We start from the raw sequence: 27,729 nt of genomic DNA, 5'->3' as shown, positions 1-27,729 counted from the left end.
GTATGGGATACATGTATCCTTCTAATATGAATAAAGTTCAGCATCTACCTTGATAGTGAATTAAATCTGCAAAGGACATGTAAAGGAAGTTTAACATGCTTTAATGTGGCATTAAAAGTTTTCTTGTGGAGTCTAGAGAAAGTTTTCAACCAGACTGACTCCCTCCTTCTCCCTTCAGGCCACCCTTAGAGCAAAATCCACAGCTGCTTTTCTTGCAGTGGTGTTGGTATGTATGTATTCATGGGAATCATGATCTCTGACATTTACACACGATTTTTTAATGCAAACCTAAGCAACTTAGCTAATAAATTATACACCGGAAATGGAACTGTTAGAAGTATAATGGCTCGAAGCTCACCATCCACCTGCTAACAGAATATTCTACAAAGGAGAAAAGGACAGTTTTGAAACAGCTCCCCCAGTGCTTGGACCGAAAATCACATAAAGTCTGTTTTTGTGACCTTGAAAAAAAAAAAAAAATAAATAAACTAAGCTGGTCATTGCTTTCAATGGTATATGCCTTTTGGAAGCGAAAATAAAACGAGTGAGAATATTCAGAGGAATACAGACAGTAAGTCAGAATGCATGTATTCCTAGCGGTACCCATTTCTCACCAGATAATGAAGATGCTCTGCACAGTACAAAACCAATTAACCCACTATAGAGCACTGTGGCTTCTGTCTGCTGTGTCAAGATCTGTGCTGCTAAGCGCGAGGCTTGTTAGCTGTTATGTGGCTGCTGTACATGATTGTTGCTGCTGCACACCTGAGGCACAAAAACTGGGGCAGCAGGTGCGCACACAAACACAAGAGTATGTCAGATTTCTTGTGAAGAACTTCACCAACTAGATCCGATCTTTAACCCCCAACTTTCCACTCAAGACCTGACCCCAAATGATGCAGCACTAAATCAATCAAACACTGAAGCGCATCATTCTCATCTTTCTATCCCCCAAACGAGATGCGGTCCACTTCACTGCAGAAATATCACAGCACACACACACACACACACACACACACACACACACACACACACACACACACACACACACACACACACACACGCAGGTTGTCATAGCTACAAGCTTTTCATCAGGTGGAAATCGGAGGTGAGTGAGCCAGCAGGTAGTCTGCTCTCGCCAAAGTCGTCCCCGAGGAGGATCAATTAAAGGCAAACAGTGCAGCTACTGTACTGTCAACGGTGAGAAACACTCTAGGGCTTCTCACGCCTCGTGAGCAGTGAGCACAGATATGAGTCCCTTGGTGATAACAGCCAGGTTTCTGCAGTTTTCCCTCTTCAAGGGTGAAAATAATTAAATGAATGAATAAGCAGTGATTACAGAAATCTCTGTACTCCTCTCCAACACTGTTTAATGTCTTTAACACATCATAATTACTCTGGGCACACTGTGTCGGGTTTGCCTCTAACACTCGTGCAGCTTGTTTACAGTCCTTCATTTTTTAAAATTAAAATAAAAACCATTTGGCGTGATGAAAACATTTATGCTTCCTGTGCCCTCTGTGGGGCATGCTATCTGATGCAACCCTAAATTTTCACTCACAGCTCCACAATGCGTACACATGATAAACGAATGCCTAAGTGCAGTGTAATGAAATTAACAGATTTTTCAATTTATTTTCTAAATGACAGCAATATTAAATGAAATACTAAAAACTTGGTGGTTTACTCGCTCCATCCTTGCTTTGGCCAGCACACCAAGGTCACTTGATGCTTCCTATAGAACACTGGTATGCCTCTTGGGTCTCTAAATTCCCCTTTTAATGTTTTAATCACATAAATCTATCAGAATAAGAATATTTTGCCTGGAAACTGTCCCTGCACACTCACTTTTTTGTCCTGGGACATTTGTTGTCTATTGCAATGCTGTCAACCCTCTCGTCATGTTAGTTTCAGGCCAAAACAATCAACTAGATTTTTAAATTGCTGTTCTGTCACAATTTGCTTTGTCGTTTCTTCCTATTAAATGGGTATTTTTTCCTCTCCGTGTTCACCAAGTGTTACGGCCAGGTGGGCCAATGTGTTTGAGGAGCGGATCCAAAAGCATACGTATGGAAGACAAAACTAAAGGGTAACAAAGGGTGAGCAGTTTATTTAGGCTGGTAGTAAAACCTAGAAATCAAAAGGACAATGGTAAACTAAGGCAAAGACCAAAAGCTAAACTAAACTGGAAAAACCTAGAGCTAAACATGAAAACTATGGCAAATATATAAACATAAACCTGAACAGGGGCATACTAAGAGCACAAACATGAACTTGAGCAGGAGCATGAAGACACAAGCAAGCTATAGACATACGACGAGTTAAACAGACAACCTGCCACTGAACAGAGAGAGACAGGGGACTTAAATACACAGGAGGGTAATGAGGGAAGTGAAAACACCTGGGGACAAATGAACCTGAATGCCACAGATGAAGTACGACAAAACGCACTAAACATGAAAACCAGACACTTCACAATAAAACAGGAACAAGAAAGGGACTTGACAAGACAACACGAGCTTGACAACACAGAACACACACGGAAAACAGAAAAGACACATAAACAAGGAGACAGAGAAGAAACACAACTACACCAAAACGTAACTAAACCCTAAATAGAATAATAACGCAAGAACTTAACAATGTAACCATCAAAAATACAAAATAAACTCAAAATAATGGGTCGCAGACCCAGCCCCCTGACACCAAATGTTTGGTCAAGCGGAAATTGTTTGGATTCTCTCTGCATTACTTTATATTTGACCTTTAAACAGTCTCACAGACTTACATATCATGATTTATCATATCACAGATGATTGATGACACTTTTTTAGCCCAATACATAACCAGTCTTCTACACACTGACTATATTAGTGGGATTAATAAAAAAGGTGTTTTACACAGTTATTTACACAGTGTTTTACGCCTCGATCAATTAAGATTTAAGAGATTCTGTTTGATCTGACAGGGCAAGAAGGAAAAAAAAAACTCAAATTACACAACACTGCCTGAAAAAAATAGTGTTGCTCCAAACAATTGGTCTAAATCTACATCAATGTAAATATGAACACAGTCAGTGTGGAACACTGTGGGGGTAAGGACTTAATTACAGCTGAGACAAAGTGAAGCAAAGGAGCCGAGACGGAGTTGCCAGTCTAATTTCAGCTTCTGTCTTAATTAAGAAAGCTCATCTTGTGGTAAAAAACTTCAGCACTTTGTCGTGTCACAATTATCCTCAGAAATTATATTATTGTTCATTGTGCCAGGAGAAAGTCAGATTTTGCCCTTTAACTTACTTCCATACTTTCTTGTCCATAAGCTACACGTCTTTCTTCTATCTCACACTGTCACATTTGGACACATGGCAACATACAACAGGGGAAACCAGTGGATTTTTTTTAAGCTTCAGTCATAAAAGCAGAATTACCAAAAAGCTGCTACATGCCAACCAGTCAAATTGTATTTTACATGCATGTCAGTGCATGTGTGTAACATGTTATATTTAACATCTAAAATGGTATTTTGTGAGGTCACAATGACCTTGACTCTTTGACATTTAAGCACAGTTATTCTAATATTTATTAGTTATCCTTCCAGTTATTTTAATCACTTCATTCTTGCGTCCAAGTGAAACTTTGAGCCAAACTTGCAGAAGCTCCCTTGAGGACTTCCTGAGAAGGGGACAGACAAATCAAAAACATAAAGCCTCAAGCCTCAAAAATTGTTTCCTGTTGTTGTTAAAATGTCCCAAACCTACAAAACACAGATTATACATATTCATAAGGGAAAAACATCACAAATGGGAATCTGGCAGCTGTCTCTAGATGTTCTCACTCATGAAGTGCTGTTTTATAACAGTGTGATTGTACATAAGAGAACCACTAAGCATACAGTTCAGTTCATCTGTTGCTATAATCTGTATAGTTAGATGAGCACTGCAGTGCACCAGTGAAGTGGCTTCTTGGGAGGGTTTGACTTCCAGTGCAGCATCTGATGTATGAGAGCACGGATTTTGGGAACAGAAATGTGAAAAACATAAAAGACAAAAATGTCGGTACGTCATCACTAAATACAGAAGGGAAAAATGTTGTCAATATTTAAAGAGAGCCAATTGGATAAATGATGGATGGATAAATATGAAGATGTTTTTTCACCTCTCATCTGAAAGATTTTAGTTCTACAAGCTGATGGAGGCATCGTTCTCAGGCATCGTAGCTCTATCTACTTAACATTCAAACCTCTATTTTAGCTCCAGGTTGCCTTCAAATTAAGTGCTTAGAACTACAATGACTGGATGACTGAGAACCCCACACAGACACCTCAAGCATATAAAATACATAAAAAGACTGCGTTAGGCCACCTCTAGAGGCGGAGAGACTGTTCATCAGCATGGCTTAATACACGGACCAGTTTTAGTTAAAGCAAAAAAAAAAAAAGTGGAATCAATTTACATTCTACAGTGTTAAAAATGTATACAAAATTATACAAATGTTTTTCACTACAAAAATGAATGTGTTCATAGTTAGGGGTAGTTTGCATTACAGAACTTTGATGTAATTTGTGTTACTTTCATATTCTGCATAAACTGGCTTATCTGATAAACTTAGCCTTGTGCTAAGCTAGCATAATTTAGCTAAGAGCTAATAGGCCATAGTATTCCTTGTTAAATATATTTTACTGTAATCAATACTTATGTTCAAGCAGACAAAAAAATAAGAGCTGATCTCCACTTTAAGAAACATCCGATATAATGCCTGATTCTGCCATTCTTTTTAAAAATCCCAACAGTAACATTACTGGAGTAGGAGTGAATGCATGTCATGAACTACAGTATTTTGAAAATGAAAATTGTACACAAAGCAAACAAAAGTCATCTTCTTAATGGAAATATCAACATCCTTATCAATATAGTAAAATAGTATCAATTTGGGTGATGGGAGGCATCCTGCTAAAAATATTATCATTTCTATAAAGACACTCACTCCCCATATCATGTCTACTTTCTGTCTAGGCAGCCCATTGAATGTGTGATCCTGGCAACTCACTTACACCAGAGTAGGGAGAAAATAAGCCTCACAAACCAACATCATCTTTACTCACAAGACAAAGTACGACATACGCCTTTATTAGAAAGAGACTTTCAACAGCTCAGCCTGGATAACGAGAAGATTATGCTCAATAAAAGCATTTTAGAGGAGTGGACTTCAATTACTGTCATTTTATCATTCATCATTTAGGTCATTTAAATAAAATCCTTCAAAATCTAAATGCATATTTAAATGAAATAGGTATGGAAAGCTTTAAATCACTGATTAGATTTAAAGTGCACTACTTTTAAACTTGTGTTACTCACTCAAAGGGTTCACTGGGGTCATCCCTCTGCATTTCTGGAGGGATGGGAATCCGTTTGTAGTACATTTCCCAGTCAAAAGCCCCTCGCATGGCGTCCCCTGCCTGCGTATCATAGCCAAAGTTGTCGTGGTCGATGACGTCGATCATTGGACATACAATAGACTTCCTGTTCTGGGCAATTCGGTCTGTGAGATACACATAGAGAGACATTTGAATAATGTTGAGTTAAATAAAAAAATAAATAAGACAAGTTATGTGTTTGTTTGCTGTATGTGTGTACTTTATGTATGTGCTTGTTGGCTTGTGTACAATGCCCCTTTTCTACTGTGCTTTTGACACACGTCAGACTCAGATTGACAGTCACTAAATGAGAGATGCCTGTTTGTTGATGGAGGTCACTCAGTGGAAAAGGCCTGACAAGGGATTCACGATTGATGAAATGCTGTCTCCTGTCCTACCCACCGCGTGCTTAAGATAAATTCCTTTTTTACATTTTCATTCAGGCTTACAAATTTAATTTAAAGCTTTTGCGCCAGTTTCTGCTCTAATAGTATATTTACAGTAAAGTTTTAACGCAATAAGTAAATAAGAGTAACACCTCTTGAAGTTGAAGTTCTGTGTAGCATGCTGGCAAACCGCAAGGAACAGCAGAAAAGTTGTGATATGGACAATAATAAATGAAACTTAGTCTTGGTTAACCCTTGTTTTGTTTGGGCCTCTGTTTGTGTTATCATATTTAGTTTTTGTTTAGTGATTCATCCTTTGGTCATAACCTCTCTATCCCCCTTTTTCTCTCCTTTGTTTGTATCTAAACTCACCGGTACTTTACTGGCTTGGACCTCCCTTTGCTTTCACAACCATCTTAATTCTTCATAGCATAGTAGTAGAGTGAATTTTGAACACGGTTATGCTCAAGAAACCAATTTGAGATGATTTGAGCTTTGTGACATGGTGTGTTATCTTGCTGGAAGGAGCCAGCAGAAGATGAGTACGCTGTGGTCATAAAGAGATAGAAAATAATCAGCAAAAATATTCAAGTAAGGTGCAATCACTTATCAGCGTAGGGGACATTTTTCCATTCTTCTGATATCCAGTTTGGGTGAGCCCATGTGGACTGCAGCCTCTGTTTCCTGTTCTTGGCTGAGAAGAAGGGTGCCTGGTGCAGTCTTCTGCTGCTGTAGCCCATTTCAAAGTTTGACACGTCGTGCACCAGAGATGCATGTATTATTGTAGGGTCTATCTTACAATATAAAGCGCCTTAAGGTGACTGTTGTTGTGATTTGGCACTACAGAAATAAAACTGAATTGAGTAGAATAGAATAGAGATGCTCTTCTGCATACCCTGGTATTTTCTCTATAGACAATAGTGAATCCTCAGCTTGTCTGACATCAACAACCACGGCAAGTTACTTAGATTAACTTTCTTTTCCACTCTGATGCTTGGTTTGAACTTCAGCAGGTCTTCTTGTCCATGTCTACATGCCTAATGCACTGAGTTGCTGCCATATGAGTGTGAGTGTACGTTTTCTTCCTTTTACTGACTTCCACAGAACATTAACATTTGGATACAGCTGTGAACTGATTCTTGGCAACAGCACTCCATAAGTTAAGGTCTTTGATCATCCAGAAGAGGATAGGAAAATTGTCCACCATAGATGTAGTTTTTAAAAATGCAGCTTTATACCTGAGTTTGAATTTTGAATTTTTTACAGCAAACAATATAACTTTATATTTGGATTCAACAATTATTAAAATACAAAAAAATATTTATAGTTTCTGCTCCTCTTTCAGATGAAAAATCATGTATTTTGCCAATTCAAAGTAATGATACTGCTGCACCTAATGCAAACCTGCAGTGCAACTACAGTATGTTCACTTTTCCACAGCCTCCAGCCCTAACTCTTTCACTCTTGACAACAATCAAAGTGCCACAGTGGGCTGTAATGAACATAGCTGCTTGTTTATGTTACGCACTGGCAGACACACGTCCTATTCCCGCTTGATGTGTAAACAGCTTGACAGAGAGGTAACATGGGTCATAAGGTTTGCTGTGAAATGGTTCCAACTGGGAATGGCGCCATGCTGGGAAACCGAGTTGAACATGGGTCCTTAATGGAAAGAGGTAATTGATAAAGTGAGAATGAGGTAGTGAGCAAGTCCATCAGTCAGAAGAAGAAGCACTCCGTCTCACAGCGGGGATAGTGTGTGTGAGTGCGTGTGTGTGTGTGCATATAGTTCCGTGTTTGAGAATGATTGGCTCTCTCTTAGTGAAAGCAATTTTGCAGCAGTAACACGACTTTGTACATTCCTGTGCTCCATGACCTTGGGAGTGATCACGTTTTCAGAAAGCGATGAAATCTGGAAATTGACATTTGTCAGATATTGACATTTTTAGATTTGTCTTTTTTGTTGCAAGAGTGAGGCATTTTTAAAACAAAAAGTTATTTTTTAAGAAAATTTGAATATTTGTGAAAGTAAAGTAATTTGAAAATATTTGAAATTTAAACTGTCAAAATGGTTGAAATGTTCTTTTGGAAATTAAGTGATATTTTTGGAGCAATTTTTAAAAGTGAAACATTTCGGAAAACAGAAATTTCAGGATGTTTTTGTTTTTTTGTCGCAATTGGCAATAATTTAACATGAAAATTACAGTGCTACATTTAAACATTCAGCCAATATTCAAATGCTGAATGAATCTAATATGTTGCCTGGACTGGCTTTGTGTTGGACGTCTTTCTACCAAAAGAAAAGTTGTTTGCTAGAACGTCTGTAAACATGTTCTTTTTGTTTAATGCAGTAAATGTTATTAGTGTGGCCAAAAGAATTTATAATAATAAATCTCTGTAGAAAATGTAGAAATTCATCCTTATATTTTTGATATTTTAATGGTTCAAGAGGGCAATGTGAACTGGGAGTGTGCAAGAAGCTGGTGGATACAACTGATATATAAAGTAAACACCATTACCATAATGATATATGCTGTAGTTAGCTTGTACACAAGATATCATTAGGCTACAAACTGTGGACACAGCTCTGAGTCACGGCGAGGACCCAGTAGTGCAATTTAACAGTGAATGAGAGACAGCAAGAACGGACAAAAACTTGGTGATTAACTCTTCCATGGCATGCATTTTTAATTTCTCTTTGATATTTGGGCATATTGGGGCACGATGAATGTAAAAACAAAGAATTACCAGATTTTTTTTTTTACCTGATTTTTGTTTCTAAGAAAAATGAGAACCACATAAGAGGATATTCGTTTCGATAGAACAGTAGCAGTATAATGTCCTCGTAAGTGGACATCAGCCCCTTGTAGAGCAAAATTGAGTATTTTGGTCTAAATAAGATAAGATAAGATAAGATAACCTTTATTAGTCCCACACGTGGGAAATTTGTTTTGTCACAGCAGGAAGTGGACAGTGCAAAAGTTGTGAAGCAAAAATTTGAATACAATAAGAATAAATACAGTACACAACTGTACAGAATAGAATAAAATAAAATACTATACACAGTAGGATAAAATAGAATAAAATATACAATAAGATAAAAAATAGAATACAAATGCTATATACAACTGAGTAAAAATACCACGATGCCAGAAAAGATTATTGCACATTAGTGTTATTGCACATGTGTGGATCTGTGTGTTTGATCAGTTAAAGTCTTTGTTGTGGAGTCTGACAGCAGTGGGGAGGAAAGACCTGCGAAATCTCTCCATCCCACACCGTGGGTGCTGCAGTCTCCCACTGAAGGAGCTGCTCAGTGCTTTCAGAGTCTCCTGCATGGGGTGGGAGATGTTGTCCAACAGTGATGACAGCTTAGCCACCATTCTCCTGTCACTCACCACCTCCACTGGGTCCAGAGGGCATCCTAGAACAGAGCTGGCCCTTCGGATCAGCCTGTTCAGTCTCTTCATGAGTCCAGTCCAGTCTGTTGTTCAGATGAACACCAAGGTACCTGTAGCTGTCCACAGCCTCAATGTCCATACCTTGGATGTTCAGTGGTTGCAGTGGAGAATGCTTGTGCCTGCGGAAGTCTACCACCAGCTCCTTGGTTTTACTGGCATTGATCTGGAGGTAGTTCAGCTGGCACCAGTCCACAAAGTCCTGAGTCAGTCCTCTGTACTCCTTGTCGTCCCCATCAGTGATGAGGCCGACTATAGCAGAGTCATCAGAGAACTTCTGCAGGAAGCACTGGGTGGAGTTGTGGGAGAAGTCTGCAGTGTAGACGGTGAAGAGGAACGGAGCCAGAACCGTTCCCTGTGGGGCCCCCGTACTGCAGACGACCCTGTCCGACACACAGCCCTGAGTCCTCACATACTGTGGTCGGTCGGTGAGGTAGTCCAGGATCCAGGTAGTGAGGTGATGGTCCACTCCAGAGTTCTCCAGCTTGTCCTTCAGAACCGAGGGAAGAATAGTGTTGAAGGCACTGGAGAAATCAAAGAACATGATTCTCACAGTGCTTCCAGCGGTCTCCAGGTGAGCGAGGGAACGATGTAGGAGGTGAATGACGGCATCATCCGCTCCAATGCCAGGCTGGTAGGCAAACTGAAGTGGGTCCAGTGATGAGCTTACCAGGCGCCGAAGCTGAGCCAGGACCAACTGCTCCAGGGTCTTCATCAGGTGGGATGTCAGAGCCACCGGCCTATAGCTGTTGAGGTCCTTGGGGCGTGAAGTCTTTGGCACTGGTACAACACAGGAGGTTTTCCAGAGCTGTGGGACTCTTCCCAGCCTCAGGCTCAGGTTGAAGTGTGTATTGGATGCTGTTGTTGGGGGTGGGGAGGAGTGAGCAGGGTGAATAGAGGAGGTGTGAAGTGTCTGAGGTGTCAGAGGTGGAACAGCAGCAGTGGGGGTGGGTGAGTCTGCAGCCGATGTTGAAGACTGCCTCATGGCTGAATCAAATCTGTTGAAGAAATGATTCAGTTCATTTGCCCACCTCACATCCCTCCCAGGCAGAGAGTTCTGATGTTTGTGGCCCGAGATGGTTCTGAGGCCTCTCCAGACTTCACCAACATTATTTTGCTGAAGCTGGTTCTCCATCTTCTGCCTGTAGCTGTCCTTCCCATTCCTTATCAGTCCCCTCAACTCTCTCTGCACCCTTTTCAACTCCTCTTTGTCTTTGGATTTGAGGACAGCTTTAATTTCTGGGGTAATCCAAGGTTTGTTGTTGGAGAAACACCGTACAGTCCTGGTAGGTACGGTGTTATCCACACAGAAATTAATATAGTCAGTAATGCATGTAGTAAGGCTGTCGATGTCCTCTCCGTGGTCGTCACAGATCACCTCCCACACAGTCGACTCAAAACAATCCTTAAGAGCCTCCTCGCTCTCCTCCGACCATCTCTGTACTGTGCGGGTGACTGGTGGCTCCCTGCGCACCAGCAAGGGCTCATACACAGGGACAAGGTGCACCAGGTTGTGGTCAGATCTGCCCAGGGGAGGGAGAGGTGATGAGCTGTAAGTCCAGTGTTTTATTGTCTCTGGTTGGGCATGTCACATACTGGGTGAAGGTGGGCAGTGTGGAGTCCAATGAGGCATGATTGAAGTCCCCTGATATTATGAGGAGGGCTCTCGGAGATTGTGTTTGCAGTCTGCTGACCACTGTGTGGAGAGTGTCGCAGGCTGCATCCGCGTTGGCCGAGGGGGGGACATACGCTGTTACTGCGATAACATGCGAGAATTCCCGGGGCAGGTAGTACGGACGCATGCTAACGGCTAACAGCTCAATGTCTCTGCTGCAGAGTTGTTCTTTTACAGTGATGTGCCCAGGGTTACACCATCTGTCATTCACAAACACTGCCAGTCCCCCTCCTTTCCTCTTACCGCTGTCTCTCGTCCTGTCCGCTCGCAGCATCTGAAATCCCGGTAGTGTCACGCTCGTGTCCGGAGTTAGCGGTGTTAGCCAGGACTCCGTTAGCATCATGATGCTACATTGCCGGTACTCCCTCTGTGACCAGGTTAGCGACGTGAGCTCATCCATCTTATTGGGCAAAGATCTTACGTTTCCAATAATTACAGAAGGAAGAGATGGTCGATAACGTCTCCTTCTCGGGCGACGGCGCTCCTTCCCAGCACGACACCCCCGTCTTTTCTTCCTCAGCTCGCTGGGAATGTCGAGTCTGTCCGCCGGCAGTACCGCTGCAGGACGCAGCGCTAACAGCTGATCCTTACTGTAAACAAAGGATCCCTGCTCTGGGTCCCCAGACACGGGTGAAAAAAGTAGAAAAAAACTAAGAAAAACGACCAGAACTAGCATGGTTGCAGAGTCTAATTACTAACACGTTAGTTATAAAAAATTACGAGAAGAAAAAGATAAGAAAGAAAGAAACTCAGAATGACCAGAGCTGCTGTAACAGGCTGCCGCACACGGGGGGCGCCGGAAGAAGAAGAAATAACCCAAAATGTGATGTCCACACATGTGGACGCCAGGTCCTAGGAGGTTAAACTATGAATTTATTTCTCAAATGTCTCCAATTCATCATATAACAACAATCCAACTGCACCTGTGTGGTGTCTCAGTTTTCAGTGGCACTGCTGTGGGAGATGAGTCTCAGTATGTTGAAAAAAACGTGGCAACAGAAAAGTGAATGCCCTCATTGGTAGTCACCTTACTTTAGTCAACCATAAAGAAAGTAGCTGAGGCAGCAGAATATTAGTCACTGGAAATGTGAAAGGGAACAAACCTGGATAAACTATTAAGTGAGTCTGGAACTCTACATAGGTACTGCAGTGTTTATGATGTACACATTTTATGTATACATGAACTCATTTTTAAACGTAATGTTTATCCTTAGAACCCTATATCATAGCAGCGCTATCATAACTATGTGATCACAACCACATGCATTTGCTATTTTTATTACAACAATGTGGTCTGATGTCGTACTTTGAAGGAAGCCGTCAGACTGAATTGCTATTGGGTGTGGAAATAACACCCTATCTGGCTTGCAAATTTTGGTATAAGACCACGTACCGATTTTTGGATGGGAGATATGTCATCGGCACCTCAGTGATTGCTGGATGGATGTGTGTAAGCGTGTTTCTCACCCAGCAGTGGAGGCAGCCAGTTGACATTAGCTTCGCAGTGTGAGTCCAGGAAGGTGATGACTTCCCCCTTGGCAGCAGCGGCTCCAAGAAGACGAGTTCTGATCAGCCCCTCCCTCTTCTTCGTCCTCAAGATGCGAACCTTAGGCATCCTTTTCATGTACTCCTCCAGTGCCACCTTTAGGTGCTCTGCAAAGAGAGGAAGGTAGGGATGATTTGAGGTAAAGGACCACTGTGCTTCAGTAAATCCTTTATCACTTTTAGTCTTTTAAAACCAATCGACTACTTTTTGCTACCAAAAAGTCGTAATTTTTTTTGATCAATACCAAGAAAGGAAAGACTCTCATCTTTTCAGTTTTCTAAATACAATATTTTAATGTCATTGGAACACTGTAACAAGCCGTACATGCTGTAATTATTTTCATTCTTTTCATACTTTACCTTCTCATCGATCAAGCTCAACAACAAAATCATTCATCACCGTGCACCGTGTAAGAAGCTGATGCATATGCTTGAGCATTTAGTTTTTCAGCACAACACTGTCCTTTGTTTTGTACTGCAAATGTTTGTTCAGGATTAAAATAAATACTATAGTAGCATTGATCATTTTGTTGGGAGTAGAAATTTAAATAGGGACACATGTCCACAATGCAGACACAAAGAACTCTCTCAATGTATTTCTTAAGTGTGAAAGAGTTGGGCTGTGTGTATTACCAGTAACAACATTTCAGTGTTCTTAGTTTTTCCTTGGTCCATCCATTGGTGTTACATCTTCTCTGTATCTGCGTGAATAAATGTGTGAATGTGTGTACCAGTCTTGTGATTTTTCTTTTTCTGTCACTTCTTGCTTTGTTTGGTTATCGCCCTCATTGTGCATCTTTGTAGTCTTTGTTTTCCAGCTCCTGTGATTGTGTGCTCAGTCCTAATTGATTCGACCTGTCCTTCCTCACCCACTCAGACAGTAACATCCTGTCGCTCCCTTCTGTCCTTTGTCAGTTCAACTGCTGACCTTCCTGCATGTCCTCTTTTATTTTTATCTGAATTACTCTTTGGTAGAATCAGCAGCCATCGGATTTGCCTCTGCTACCTTTCACCATTTCCAGTTAGTTTCCCTTTTTTGTTTGTTCAGCCTGTCTGTGTAGTTCTGTCTCTGCAGTTTGGTTCTCCTTGAATCAAGAACTGGCACATAACACAAAGACTGGCGACCTACTGAGTTTACCTTCCCTCCTGCCCATGCTCCATGCCGGTAGCCGGGATACACTCCAACCCAGTGCAATTCTGCACACAATAAGCAGTTTATACAACAGCTGTTTGTTTTTTTGCAGAGGTACCAAAAGAAAGTTTGTGGATAGGAAAGTTTTACTGTTCACTCACTGTGTCTACTTCACAAACCTTCAAAAAGAAGAAAAAAAAATCTGTTCTCTGCTTCAGTTTTCTGCCTGTGGGATTTTGCCATTTTAAATGCAGAAATTACAGACAAAACATTTAACCACAGGAGCAATGAAACAGATTGACGAGATGCAGGGCTGTGATGTTTTACCTATGTAGGACAAATATCTGCAAATATGAGTGAAGGTAATCTCAGTTCAGGAAATAGGCAAAACAACAACTCTAGGAATCCATTTAATGAGCAAGATCAGACAGCGTTCAAAACCGGCTGCCAGGAGATGCACGAACAATGAAATGTGAAAATCTCATTGTTAAGATCTCATTTGGACAATTGCTTGCACATATGGCTATAAATATATGACTATAAAGAGATACACTTTACAAATATTTGCTCAGACTCACAACAATGTTTCTCAAAGAATAGTTCTTTATAGCTAAAATGTAACAAGCGAATAAAAGCACATTATAACCTGACATTTGGTTAGGTTAAGTTGTGTCACACATTTTTTGCAGAACAATCTGCAATTTGCTAAAAAAGACTGCTGAAAAATTTGGGCTGTTAAAATTCAGTCTATCATTGTAATCAAGTCAGTGATCTGTAAATGCATAGTTAAGTGTAAGTACCATTATTCATTGAAATGGGCTGGTATAATGGTCTCCCTGAAGAGAGAAGGCTTTTTTTTTTTACATTTTTCGTTGTAACGTTTTAATGCTCTTCATATAAAATTTAAAGGCCTTTAAAAAAATCTAACCTAAAATGTGAGATATTTTATATTATTAGTATGACTGTCTGTGTAGGTGGCATGGGCTCTTTTGTTTGTATAATAAGTACAATTAATTGCAACATTTTGACAAACCAGAGCATTACAAGTATGAAATACTTGTAATAATGTTTTTTAGTTTTTTTATAAACAGCATTTCCTCACGGGGCAAAATATGTGATGCAGATTAGAATGATCTATTTTACCCAACTGATATCATGGATTATTCTATGAAAACACTTAATTCTGTTATGGTGTCATGGTCTTGGGGCTGTGGTATTTTTGTGATTATTTAGAGTGTTTCTCTCTGACTTATGTTAATGATTTGAGTTTTTGAATTTCCATTTCTTTAGTGTAAAGCTGCTGTGTGTAGGTATATATCTAACCTTTGCATTAGTTATTTCCTGTTTTGTTTTGGTACTAATTTGGCTCATGTGCTTTGTATTCAGTTTTACTTTCTCCTCTTGGATTGTGTCTGTTGTGTGCTCCCATGTCTCATTTCCCTGATTGGCCCTCATTGTGTCTGTGTGAGTAAAGAGAGTCCTGTCTTCTGCTCGTCCTTTGTAGGTTTCGCTTTCCTGAATAACTAGGAAGTTGGAATTTCTGAGTTCCGAGATTTCCCACTCAACCAAGAGTTAACAATCCATTCAGAATCAGAATCAGAATACTTCACTTAATCCCTAAGGAAATTATGTAGAACAAAAACTCTCTATCCACATAACTGAAAGGAAATCTATTAAACAGACGAACATTAAGAACAAAGTAAAGGACAAGAAATAAGTAAGAAAAAGTTAAAGTAAAGAGAAAAGGTAAAGAGAAAAGCTGGAGCAACTGTAACAGGCTGCATGCATTGTTGATGCATGCACACTCATGATGGCGCACATCCAAGATGGCGGCCCTGAATGTAAAAAATAGCAAATTTGCGAAACTTTTAATCTATACTGTCACTGTTGTGTATTTGTGACTTACTACATAAGCCATACTGACCACGCTCTATCCAGTGATGTTTTTAAGCGCAAAAAACTTTTTCATCACTTTATCTGGAACGAGCTAACTTGGTCTAGAGAAGCAATACTCTTAAATTCCGACATCAGAGTTTTGAGTAATCTGGAGCATGGAATATATTCCTGGCTGGAATCCAAATCCAAACAAAATCAACAAACAGTAGTTTGTTGATTTTGTTTGGATTTTTGTACAGATTTGTTGTGGGCCTTCTGCCAATAAAGCTGCCTTTTTGTTTAACAAGTCTGAATTTAGGTTCTTTTCGTGCAATTTTATGACATAAAGAATCACAGTTAATTTCCAATGGGTTGGACATCAAATACCTATGCTCTGTCAGATTCTGTTGGTAAAAGATGAGCATAAAATGTGTAGGAGAGAACCAGCCTCACTAAAGATTGGAATTTGAAGCTTCGGGGACGGCAGTTGTGTTAGCCACACATCGTCAGCTAGAAGAAGAAGACGCTTAGAGGCCTGTTTGTTAATTTCCTTTTTCTTTGGTTTAGGCTCTAAAACTGTTTTGTTAGGTTGAAACACCATAAACTTTGTTAGTTTGCTAGGTTTGGGATGAGAGTGTAGTTTGGGTTAAAATACACCCTTTCATAGCATTAAACACTGCAGATATGGCATCAACTCTTCACAAGGTTTCTGTTGGTCCCATGATGCACTAGATTTATGCCATTACTGACACTAAAAAGCAGTATTTGATGCCCTGAATGAGGTTGGCATTTCACACCATGAGATGCCCTAACCCTGACCTTATCCCCAATCCTAACCTTTTCACATTCAAAAAGCCTAAAACACATAGACATTAAACACAAACGATGCTATTTATACACAATCCCTTAACGTCATGTTTTAATGCTAGGTGATCATTCTTGAGGATAAGAGCAGAAGCCCAGTGGTTTGAATAGAAAACCTTCTTGAAGTACAGAAAACATGAAATATGGTTTTGACAGCTTCTTTACAAACAGTCACAATACTGCCTGTCTAAAGAAGAAGACAGATAGACTAAGAGTAGCTGAAACGTTGACCTTTTAACGTCATCCTTTAGAAACTCTTTGCTTTCATGCCAAATGCAGAAATCGTACTGAGCTGACTTTGATGGAGAGGAAGAGAAATATAAAATTGCTCTGCCTGCTGCCTTTTTTTAAATACATGAAGATGACCTGCAATGGAAGGAAGAATGACTGCAGATGGTTTTATATTTTCAATATGAAGAAAGGTTAAGAAAGAAGAGCTAAATTTTCAACAGAAATTAAAAAGACTGTAAATTGGTAAATAAAACAATCTCCACCCAATCCTCATTCTCCCGACTTATATTCCAGGATTTTATTTATTTATCTTTGTTTTGTTTTATTTCCAGAAGATGAAGCACTTTGGAACAGCAGCAGGGAAGTGGAGCAGGAGGTTGACAGATGAATTGGTGTTTCCATCAGTACTGATGCAGACACTGTACTGGTCAATTGTGGCGAAGAGAGAGCTGAGTGTGAAAGTGAGGCTGTTGATTTTCTAGATGATGTGCGTTCCTACCCTCACCTATCATCATAAGCTCTGGGTAGTGACCAAAAGAATGAGATCGCGGTGGAAATGGGATAGTGGTGGAAATTAACCTAATCCAAATGGTGGTTGGTCATGTGGATAAGGCAAGGAGCTCAGAGTAGAACATTTCAGTTGAGGTGGTTCGGGCAATTAATTAGGATATCACCTGGGTACCTCTTAGGCCCTGGGCGCACCTCGGTGTCACCCCGCCCACCAGTGGTGGTGGCAAAGGAGAGGGAGGTCTGGGTACCTCTGCTTAGACTGCTGCTCAGGTGGACCAGCATCAGAGCAGCTGAAAATGGATGGATGGATGGAAAAGCAACAAGTCACATCAACAAACAGCTAGGAGGATGTGACGGGAATCGCACATTCCTTGTCAAGATTTCGTGTTTTTTTTTTTTTTTAAACACTATTTCTTGCATCTTTCAGCATCTCACCTATTCACCTTTCCTGAAACAATCCTATTTCCCCCCCAAGCTTAAGCTGGGGATCTTTTGCTTGTTAGGCTAATTTGTAAACCACTAGACTATTTTAACACAACTGATTATAAATGGTTATGGATTTTTTTTTCACTTACAGAAACTGCATTTCTTCGCAGATGGTCGTAGGGTTTAAAAAAAAAAAAAAAAAAAAAATATATATATATATATATATATATATATATATATATATATATATATATATATATATATATATATATATATATATATATATATATATATATATATATATATATATATATTTTTTTTTTTTTTTTTTTCACTGTTTTATGAGATGTAGCATTTCTTTCCATTTATGCCAGTCTTTGCACCGATCCATATAGCCACCATTTACTGCACGAATGATGCTTTGAATGACACAAACAAGAAGTACTATGTTACTTATTTGAATAGCTAAATGCTATTAGCAAATGAAAAACTGCAGCCCTCACTTGAGGTTGGCTCCAAAAGCAAGTCAATCCAGTTCTGATGAGTGACATTCAGAGAATGGTCACTTCTGAGTGATAGAAACCAACATTTAGATCTAACATTGAGGCTTCAGTGGAGAGCTTCACAACTACGGCGTATAAAGTCTATGCCTTTATGTTCTATATCCTTTTGGTGAGGACTTTGACTGATCTGCAACTCCAAGCAAATCCTCTTTGCACTGTAACCAATGACAACTAGTGGTTATGCAGTCAGCTATTGACTGGACAGCTGATTAACTACATTTATTCTATTTTTAATACAAATGGATCAAACTAATCTGATGTATACATGCTGCTGTTTTTTTTACATTTACTTCATATGTTTTGCCCAAATTGATGTTGCTGTTTGAAGACTTTTACTTTTTATTATTCCATCAAAAACTAATCCTAAATTAGTTCTCTCTGCCCTTCCTTGAATTTCATTTTGAGATATTTCATCTTTGTTGATTCCCCTTCCTGCCTTCCATTGGACTGCAGTGAAGATCATTACTTTCAGCCCATGTTACACAGCAGCTGACCTACACCCTATAAAATGTGACATTGCAACAAGGGCGGAAGGTCTCTGTAAGGTCAGCATCAAACTGAGAGGAAAAAGCAGAGTCTCCTCACTTTATGCTCATGCAATAAATCAACCCATTAACTACTGACCATTAAAAGGCTGACTCTTGCTCTTTATGAACACTCACCCTGCTCAAAGTAACGTTTACATCATCCTTCCAATGACAGGAACCGAGGCAAAATTAATCAAAGAACACTCACCCCATGTGTGAAGAGAGCTTGTATGGGGAGAGGTGAGGAAGACAGATCAGAGCATTTAATTATGATTGGTTAATTTTCCCTCAATAAATTGTGATACAGCTCGTACTGTTTACCATAACCAAGGAGGCAATTAATCACTCTAATGAGAGTGAGCTGATGTTGGCAAACACATTAGTCTTTATTAGAATGTGAAGCAGAGGAAACTGGAAGGCTGAGGCGTTGGGGCCATTTCACAGTGTATACAGCAGAGGCATGAATCACTCATCATAAAGCAGGCTGGTGATAGGAGTCCAGCCTATTTATTTGGCACAGAGTGGATTCCACCTGAACTCCCGTGATATTATCCATCCATTTTTGTTAGTTTACCTCCCTGGAGTCTGTCACTCACATTTTACATGAACAGTCCTGGACTTTTCCCGCCATCTTTCATCATCTCACATGGGGCCAAACTCAAACATGAATATGTGCTTAGAAGTTGAAAGACATGACAGCAGCCCTCAGGCTTTTGTATGGTGGCCCTGAGAGGTCAAACACACTGCACCTTAAGAAAACACCATGACACAGAAAAATGCTGCAAAAGCACAAAAATGGAGAGTTTTTCGGGAAGACAATAACGTGAAGGTACAACTGTGGAAGTGACAAAACCAAAACATGCGAATGATTAAACTGAGACTTCAAAGAAGCAGAGGGTTCATCTGTGAAAAGATACAGTTAATGTGTGTTTTATTTGCATGATTCATATAATATTGTAGGAGCATGTTTGCTAACAGCCATTTACTATTAGCTTGTCACTTCTGCAGCTGCTCCCTTACATTATTTTCTCCCCCAAAAGACTCCCCTTGTGTTTTGTGAGCTTTCTTCTTATTTTGTATTTATTTAATTTTGTTGTGAGCTTTAAAAAAAATCAGTTGTGTTTTGTGTGCTTTTCTAGAATCTATTAGCTGGTGTTTTTTTGTGCTGCAGTGTATTTGACCTCTCAGAGCCACCGTACCTTTGTCTCAGTGATGACACGCGGTTAACATGTCAAATCTGTCAGAATAAACTTGTGGATTATGTTTGTCTTAATTTGGTTCATGAACTCAAACTACACTGACCAAGTGGAGCCTCCTCATAGGACTAGTGAGTCACTGCATTATCCTTTGAATATATTAGCTGTACTGTTATTATTAAAATACCTTAATTAAATAAAATGATAGCCCACAAATCCATCACTTTGCTGAATTGTTTTATAACATCTGTAAATTCACTAATCTTTACTCAACTGAAATCCCAGAAATTACAATTACTAACTAGTGTTGTCTCATATATAGATATGGGTTAGGTTGAATTCCAGAAAGGCTGCATTCATTGTTTTAAAGGATACTAAGACTTAATGAAACGTAAGAATATCTGACTTTATGTAACCAAGATGTAACACACACACACACACACACACACACACCCTCCCCCCAAAACACAAACCCCTGAAAGCTAAAAATAACTACTATTAAGTAAGGTTACTTTTTTACTGAATATTTTTCATTTTAGCACTCTAATATTGTAATGTTCTCATGAAATATATGCAAAGAAATGTTAAAAAAAATATTTACACCAAAGATAAATCAGGTTTTAAGTCGTAGGGCCTATGAGCTCAAAGTCAAACACACAACACTGCAGTCCACACACAAGCAACATCCTTTCTAATGGATTAAAAAAAAAATCAATTAATGCTGAAACACAGCAGGTCCAACATGGCACACTGAGCTGTTTTCAGGGTGGTGGATTAATCCCTAGAAGGGCTGGCACACCACCAAAGACTGGAGCTGCTTGTTTATTCCCCCAGCAAAATATTCCAGTGCCCTTGTGAACTCCATCACACTCTGTCAATTTTCTTTCCGCGATTTCTGGAATTTCTGCAGCTCTCATGAAATAAATTATTCTCAAGGGAGTGGCTGCGCCTATTGTAGGTCAGTGTTTGCCACTCTGTTAGGGACAGGAAGCACGAGGAAGTGCACAGCAAACAAATGATGTCAAGTTTGCGACCAGTGTTTGGCTGATCTGCATGTAATTTCACATTCTGTTTTACTCCGAGGAAAGCCTGATGAATTTCCTTAAGTAATTTCACTTGAGTCAGCATTGGCTGGGGCTGAAGTGAGGAAAGTAAGTCAGGAAATGCACTGAATGAATAAAACAACACCTCTTGTTCTGCTGCAGCAAGTTTGAAAGACTTAAACTGTCTACTGGGATTTCAACCTTTGCTGCAATGCTAAATTGGTGGTGTATGCCTTTAAGAAATTTGAAGAAGCCTCTGTTACCAGTAACAATGAGCAAATAAATTCTCACTGTAAACCAGCTGTTGGCAGCAATCACTGCTTTCAAACAAAGTAGATCAAACAATGTAGACAGACTAACCAGAATACAATTATTAATTTATTTATTTTATATAGTAAGGAGCTTGGTCTGGCCTGATGACGTGAGATACATCCTGCACACAGTCTGCGCACAGACAGAAGAATGGCTGCTTAAACAAGTTTACACTTCCATTTGTCAAAGGCTGAGGGTGTCGTACACATCTGCACAAGCTGTCCTCTTTTCATTGGGGTCCTGACACGCTGGCTGCAGAAAAAGCTAGCAGTCGATATTCAAATTGATGAGGACAGATGGATAGTCCTTATTAGATGGCAGAAGTTTGGTTGCAAGTCAAAGATTTCACAGGCAGGAGAGCACAGATTTTGTCTCATTTGCGAGCTTTGTGCTTTTGCACTTTGTTTTCAGTCACATTTTAGTTTCACATTTTGCTGCTTGGCACCAACAGCTTGCTGACATTAAGTTTTTTCACATTGCAAATTTTGCACATTGGAAATTATTTTCAGAGGTATTCAGTGCCTTTACATGTGATGCCAAAGGGCCCTGATCAAGAAGCCACATGTTTTACGTCAGTGGCATAACCCTTTAACAAGTCAGCATAGGACAGTGCATCGGGAACAAGTTATAGATGCAAGTGTGTTTTTTTAAAGTTCCTTCTTCTACCAAATACAATTTCAATCTTTATTAAAATCAGTGATCTTAGAGCATAATCACACCATCACACTGTCACACTATCCTGATCACTATCACACTGCAATCAGGAAAGAAAGATTAAATCAGCACAGAGTCAGGAAAGAATAAAATAACGTAATAGAGGTTCACACAGACAATAATCAGGTATCAAGCTTTTAAACGGCACCTGGGATTGTGAGATAATAACAATTTATTTTGAGAACATTTTTTATTTCTTTAGGAATTCATAGTTTAGATGCCACAGCGGCAAGAAATCACAAAGGAACTCAGAACCAGCCTGTTTTCCATTGCAGAACAGTGTCCTTCAAGTCCTTACAAAAACAGAGTTTATTCATGCCACAGGTATTCCATCGAAGTGCATGAACGGCTTTAAAGTACAATGACAATACCATAACCGTCAGAAATCAGTAAGAAAAAAAGTATACAAATTACTCACTGTGATGTGTAGTTTTTTTTAAATTTATTATCTAAGATCAAAATTAAAACAGATAAACACAACAAATTCATTTTTTTCTTTTTCTTTTTTTTTCTTTTCAAAGCACAACCTAACTGAAAGATTGAAAAGACTGAGAGATTTGTCAGTAAGAAAAAAAAATGCTTTTATTATGGATGATCATGCAAAAGTAATAAAAGAGATCCTTGTGTAACTGAAAGTATACACAATAGCATCTTACTAACAGAAGGTTACATAATGATAATAATGATAATAATAATAATAATAATAATAATACTTTAAGACTATGTATTAAAGCCTGTTAGGCTTATGTAGGCTTTCCACCTACACAGATCTTCTAGCATCTGCTGAACAATTGTCAAACAACAATCTCGCACAATTTACTGACCCTAGCAATCTCAGAATTGAGAGTTTGTTTTTACGACTCTTCAGAATTATCTTTAATCTGAACCTTAAATTGTGCAAGAGTTGGAAGTCTGCTGGTTTCATAAGCTCTGTCTAAATGTGCTACTTTATTAAGTAGATATGAAAAAATCAGTGGGAATGAAAAATGAAAATGAAACTTGTTTAGAATGAGTATCACTCATCTGGATATTAGCAAATATAACAAAAGAAATGTGGGTTTGTTCAAGGAATGGCTTTATTTATATAAAAAAGAAATGATGCAAAATTTAAGGAAGCCTTGTATCTTGCCACAAGACTCTTGTGTGCATTCATCATATTGTTTCTAAACTCACCATCAGCCTTTTTACTTCATTCATTTTTGATCAGGTCTTACTTAGATATAAGAAATACACTTTAACATTTTTAATGTCCATATTATGACAGTACTATTTTGAAAAAGAGAGAACAAACAAAAAAATGTATCATGAAGGCAAATATTCCTCACCATTGCTTTGTAATGATGGAAATTATGTTTCTGTACTTGTGTCAAATGCCTAGAGTTCTTCAGTTTTTAGAAGAGCTCAATTTAGTTATAGGAAAAACATATCACTTACTCAATCAGCAGCAAAGAAAGGAAGGCACTAAAGGTTGGCTTAAAAAGAAGTGAATATGGTATGCTGCTTTAAAAGGCAGGCCAAGACTACATTTTACAGGTTTATAACTTAACGCAGAGGCCAGTGTATACAATAGCAGCGCTACAGTATAATTCATTTAGTTTGTCTTCACACAGTAAGCATGACTTATCTGGTTGTCTCCTCTTCAGAAAGACGTTTGAATCGATCAGCTCCCAGTGATGGCTCCACATCTCTAAATGGCAACACTCAATTAGCTGCTTTTGTCCTCTGTCGTCTGTCTCCCTCTCAACCTCCCTCTTCATATCACTCTCTCCCGCGTATCTCCGTCACACTTCACTGAGCGCCATTACCTCATTATCTCCCTTCTCCCTCATTCACATTCACACACACATACACACACACACACACACACACACACACACACACACACACACACACACACACACACACACACACACAAACTGACTTGAATGAATAAACATGGCAAAATTTGTTCTGTGTTTCTGCAATGCCTCCTCTTTCTCCCCTTTTAGTCACCCCCCCCCCATCGCTGCCTGTCCCACAAATCATCTCCTATCTCCTCATCACCATTGCTTCCTCTCCCCACTGCTCCATCATGATGGTGAGGCTGCTAGTGTTGATAAGACTGTAGCTCGACACTGCTGACAGTAGCTTTCTCAGGCAGCCAAAACAACAAATCTAACTAAACTGTTCCAAAATTTTAACTGATTGTGTATTCAGTAATGTTTATATAATATCCACAGCTAAATCTATATACTGTATCTGTTTCTCTTTATATAGCCAAAAAATGTCAGTGGGTCAGAAGGTGCATGAGTTAGCCTGTGTGCCAATAATGAGCACCTCAAATGTCTTATAAACTGCAGGACATATTGCTTTGGAATCTAGTGCAAATAATCAAGACCCAAGAAAATAATCACAATTACAATTTTTGACCTTGAAAAAATAGAAAACGGTCCATGATCAAGCACGTGGAATGGAACAGGAAAAAAGGAAAGTTTAAAGCTTTTGATTGGGTGTACTTTTTACAGCCTACTTCTAAAGTCACTCACTCTCTCCTCTTAGCATATACTAGATCATCTGTAACGTGCACAAGTGAAAGTCAAATAGATAGATGCATAATAGATCCAAATAGATGGATTACCATTAAACTGACTGAGCAGAATGACCACTTTCAAACATTATATAATACAAGTAAGTGCTGATTTATGTTGTAATCTAATCGGCATATCATAATGAGACTGACTTATTGCACAGAGGATAACTTACTTTCTCTACACTTTCCTCCCCTCAGCCCTAACCAGTCATGGCAGATAGACGCCCCTCCCTGAGCCTGCTTCTGCCTCATGTTTCTTCCTGTTAAAAGGGAGTTTTCCTTTCCACTTTCGCCAAAGCACTTGTGCATAGAGGGCCATTTGTTTGTCGGGGTTTTCTCTGTATTACAGTAGGATTGTTAACTTACATTATGAAGCACCTTGAGGCACCTGTTGTTGCGATTTGGCGCTATATAAATAACTGACCTGAATTGAACTACAATTAGCAAAACGCTAATCTGGGCTATAAAAACCTTGAAGAGCAGCTACGTGTTATTATTTTTCTGATTTTCAGTCGACTTGCTGAAAAGAAACGATGTTAGAAATTCTGTATGTTTTTGAAAATGGTGCAGTTCATTCTAGCCTGAGTTGGTTCTTGTTTGTTGTTCTGCGCCATGTTTAATAGCTTGCAATATTAATAACCAACCATGTCAACAAAATATCCAAATACACACAAAATAAAAACAAACACACAAGTACTGAGGGAACCCATCCACCACCAGAACGTTCTTATAAAGGAAGAAAAAAAAAAGAAATCCACATAAACAAATCAAATCACAAGAAAACACATTTGAAAGGCTGTTGAATTTTATAACGAAATAAAGATAGTGGAAAAACTGAGACATGGCGTAAATCTGACAAACAGATTTCAGCACTCAGACTCTATTAGTGTCACATTTTTCTTTGGCTGGACTCACAGTATTAAAAAAACAACATGAAACAGCATCAGGTTCTATCTTGTTGTGATCATTCCAGCCGGCAGAAAAATGGGCCTTCTTTTATTTACTGCTTTATCTTGACAACAAGAGCAACTGGGCAGGTGCAAAAATGTTTCTGGTTTCATTCAACAAGCAGCTGAGACTGGCAGGACTGTGAAACCACACTGGCGCATTTTGGAATCATTTTCCATCGCAACACAATCAAAATCTGCCAGTGACATATTTCTGCAAAATTAGCAGCAGGCTTCTTGTGGTCAGCTCTACAGTTGCTGCAGGTTGGAGGCTGTACTGTTGCCTGCTGTGGGAGCCGTGCTGTGTGACCACCAGACCGCCTCAACATCTGACTGGAGATAGATCAAAAGTCACTCTGCATAGTTACAGAGTACAGGCCACTCCTTATTTGAAATGAAGTATTGCAGTGATTTGCTCAATTGATCCCATCAGGGAGTAGAAAGTGGGGAAATAATTGGACGATCAATCTGCCAATGGCAGATCTCCATCACAGAGTAGCTGATGTGCAGTGAGATTGTGATACCACTGAATAGAACTCGGGGTTTGTTTCTGGCTGTAATTCTGAGACACAAGTCCTTTTCATTCAGAATAAAAATCAATGTCACTGACAAAAGCAACAGAGTATTAATAAGAGAGCTGAAGAAATTACAGAACAGACTCCTGATGACAACAAACAAGCATTTTCATCAGTCAGTCAAAAAAAAAAAAAAAAAAACCCTGCATGTGCTGAATCATCAGTCAAACCTGATAAAGCAGCAAAAAATTTTAAAAAGTGACTCTACCAAAAATTAAAGTGTACTTGCACTGGGATTTCAGTTCTTCATTTTTATGCATATTCATCTGTTGCTTCATGTTCTCTTTTTTAAATCATGTGTCCTGTATTCCTCTGTTAATCTGCGGTCTTCTTGTGCATCTGTCACTTCTTGCATGGTCTTTGTCTTCTTGCCTTGTTAGTCCCCAAACTGTTCACCTGTGCCACATCAACAATCAGGCCTTTCTGTGTATCTAGTCTTGTCTGCCCCGCTATATTTTGACACACACCTGACGTAAGGCTTAAAAACCTTTTTTGGTTGCCCGCAAGTTCAGACTTTGAATATACATTAAGTCACATAACATTAAAGTCAATGGGACGAACAGGATGGCTGGCATGACATGGGATATTTACTTTATTTACTTCTGTGCTAAATCTATAGGTACATGTTAGTGTATGCCACTCTTTTTCAGGTTTCCTGTTTTCCTCTAATGACAAACTTCTCTGAAACCCTATGATGCAATCTACACCACAAGCTAATGTGTGCCTCCAAAGAAATGTAATTACATATGTCGAGATGTCAGCACAGCCCACAATGACCTGTTCTGTTGCATACTGTGTACTCCTATGTATTTCCAGCAGCTTCTCCACAGGGGGATCAGTGAGAGAGTAGTAATCACTGCCTCAAAATAAGGACTCCCTCCCTGGAGGGAGACTGAAAAGTTTTGGAATGGGCATGAGGGAATGTGTAAAGAAAAGGAAAAGCTTGAGGGTCAAATATGTTTGCCGCTAAGAGGAAATAAAAAATGACCACAACAAAGATGGGGATCTATGTCCCAGCACTGTATCTCTTTTTTTCATGGCAGACACCATATATTTAATAGTGGGGACATAACCACAAGGTAATTAACACATAATGTTTCATACACAAGCATAAATGCTGGCAACGACATTTTCGCTTTAGTTAGATTAAAACGATTTTTATAAAGTTTCACTGCAGAAGTCTAAATCAGTCCTGAAGCAGCAGGGAGCTTGGATGAGATGGACGAACGCAATAGAATGTGAAAAGATATCTGGTGAGCAGAGTCCCAGTGCATTAAATTTTTAATCCAAGCTGTAGATGACATCTTACCTTGCCCTACAAACCTTGACTGAAACACTTTCCTGTCCACTCAAACATATCCTGACCAGCTGCCAAGAAGCCCTAGGGGAAGGTCACTACCGGTTGCACCATCACCAGATGCTAAAGGCAATTGCTGGGACTCTCCTCAGCCATAATAATAATCAGGCCCCACTGTCTCCCCATAAAGTAGGTAATATTAGTCAAGGCAGGAGAAACTGAAACTCCAATCTTGAGCTGCCACTGGTTTTCTTTCCACTACAAAGGAATTGCAGAAAGTGACAGAGACCAAACAATTTATGCTTCTCCCACATATCGCATCAACATCCCTGCAGCCAGACATTGTAACTTTGTTAGTGGCTTCAAACAGCATGCCCTGATAAAATTAACTATGTCCAAGGAAGATTGTATAGCTGAGGTTTTTGAGAGGAAGCTGGACAAGTACCAGAGGCTTTTTGCCAAGACAATGTTG

General features: G+C 39.4%; 1 protein-coding gene across 1 annotated transcript in view; it reads right to left on the bottom strand.

Annotated features, from left to right (window-relative positions):
- LOC134636166 (polypeptide N-acetylgalactosaminyltransferase 10-like) overlaps nucleotides 1-27,729 on the bottom strand; it is a 98,278-nt gene that overhangs the window by 18,048 nt on the left and 52,501 nt on the right. The window contains exons 5-6 of the mRNA XM_063486019.1: nucleotides 12,399-12,584; nucleotides 5,354-5,537 (exon numbers count right to left, since the gene is read on the bottom strand). Coding sequence (XP_063342089.1) covers nucleotides 5,354-5,537; nucleotides 12,399-12,584 — 370 coding nt within the window. The remainder of the gene's footprint in view (nucleotides 1-5,353; nucleotides 5,538-12,398; nucleotides 12,585-27,729) is intronic.

Source organism: Pelmatolapia mariae, linkage group LG10_11, assembly GCF_036321145.2.
Source record: "Pelmatolapia mariae isolate MD_Pm_ZW linkage group LG10_11, Pm_UMD_F_2, whole genome shotgun sequence".
NCBI classification, from domain to species: Eukaryota; Metazoa; Chordata; class Actinopteri; order Cichliformes; family Cichlidae; genus Pelmatolapia; species Pelmatolapia mariae.
This window is presented reverse-complemented; position numbering and strand designations above follow the sequence as displayed.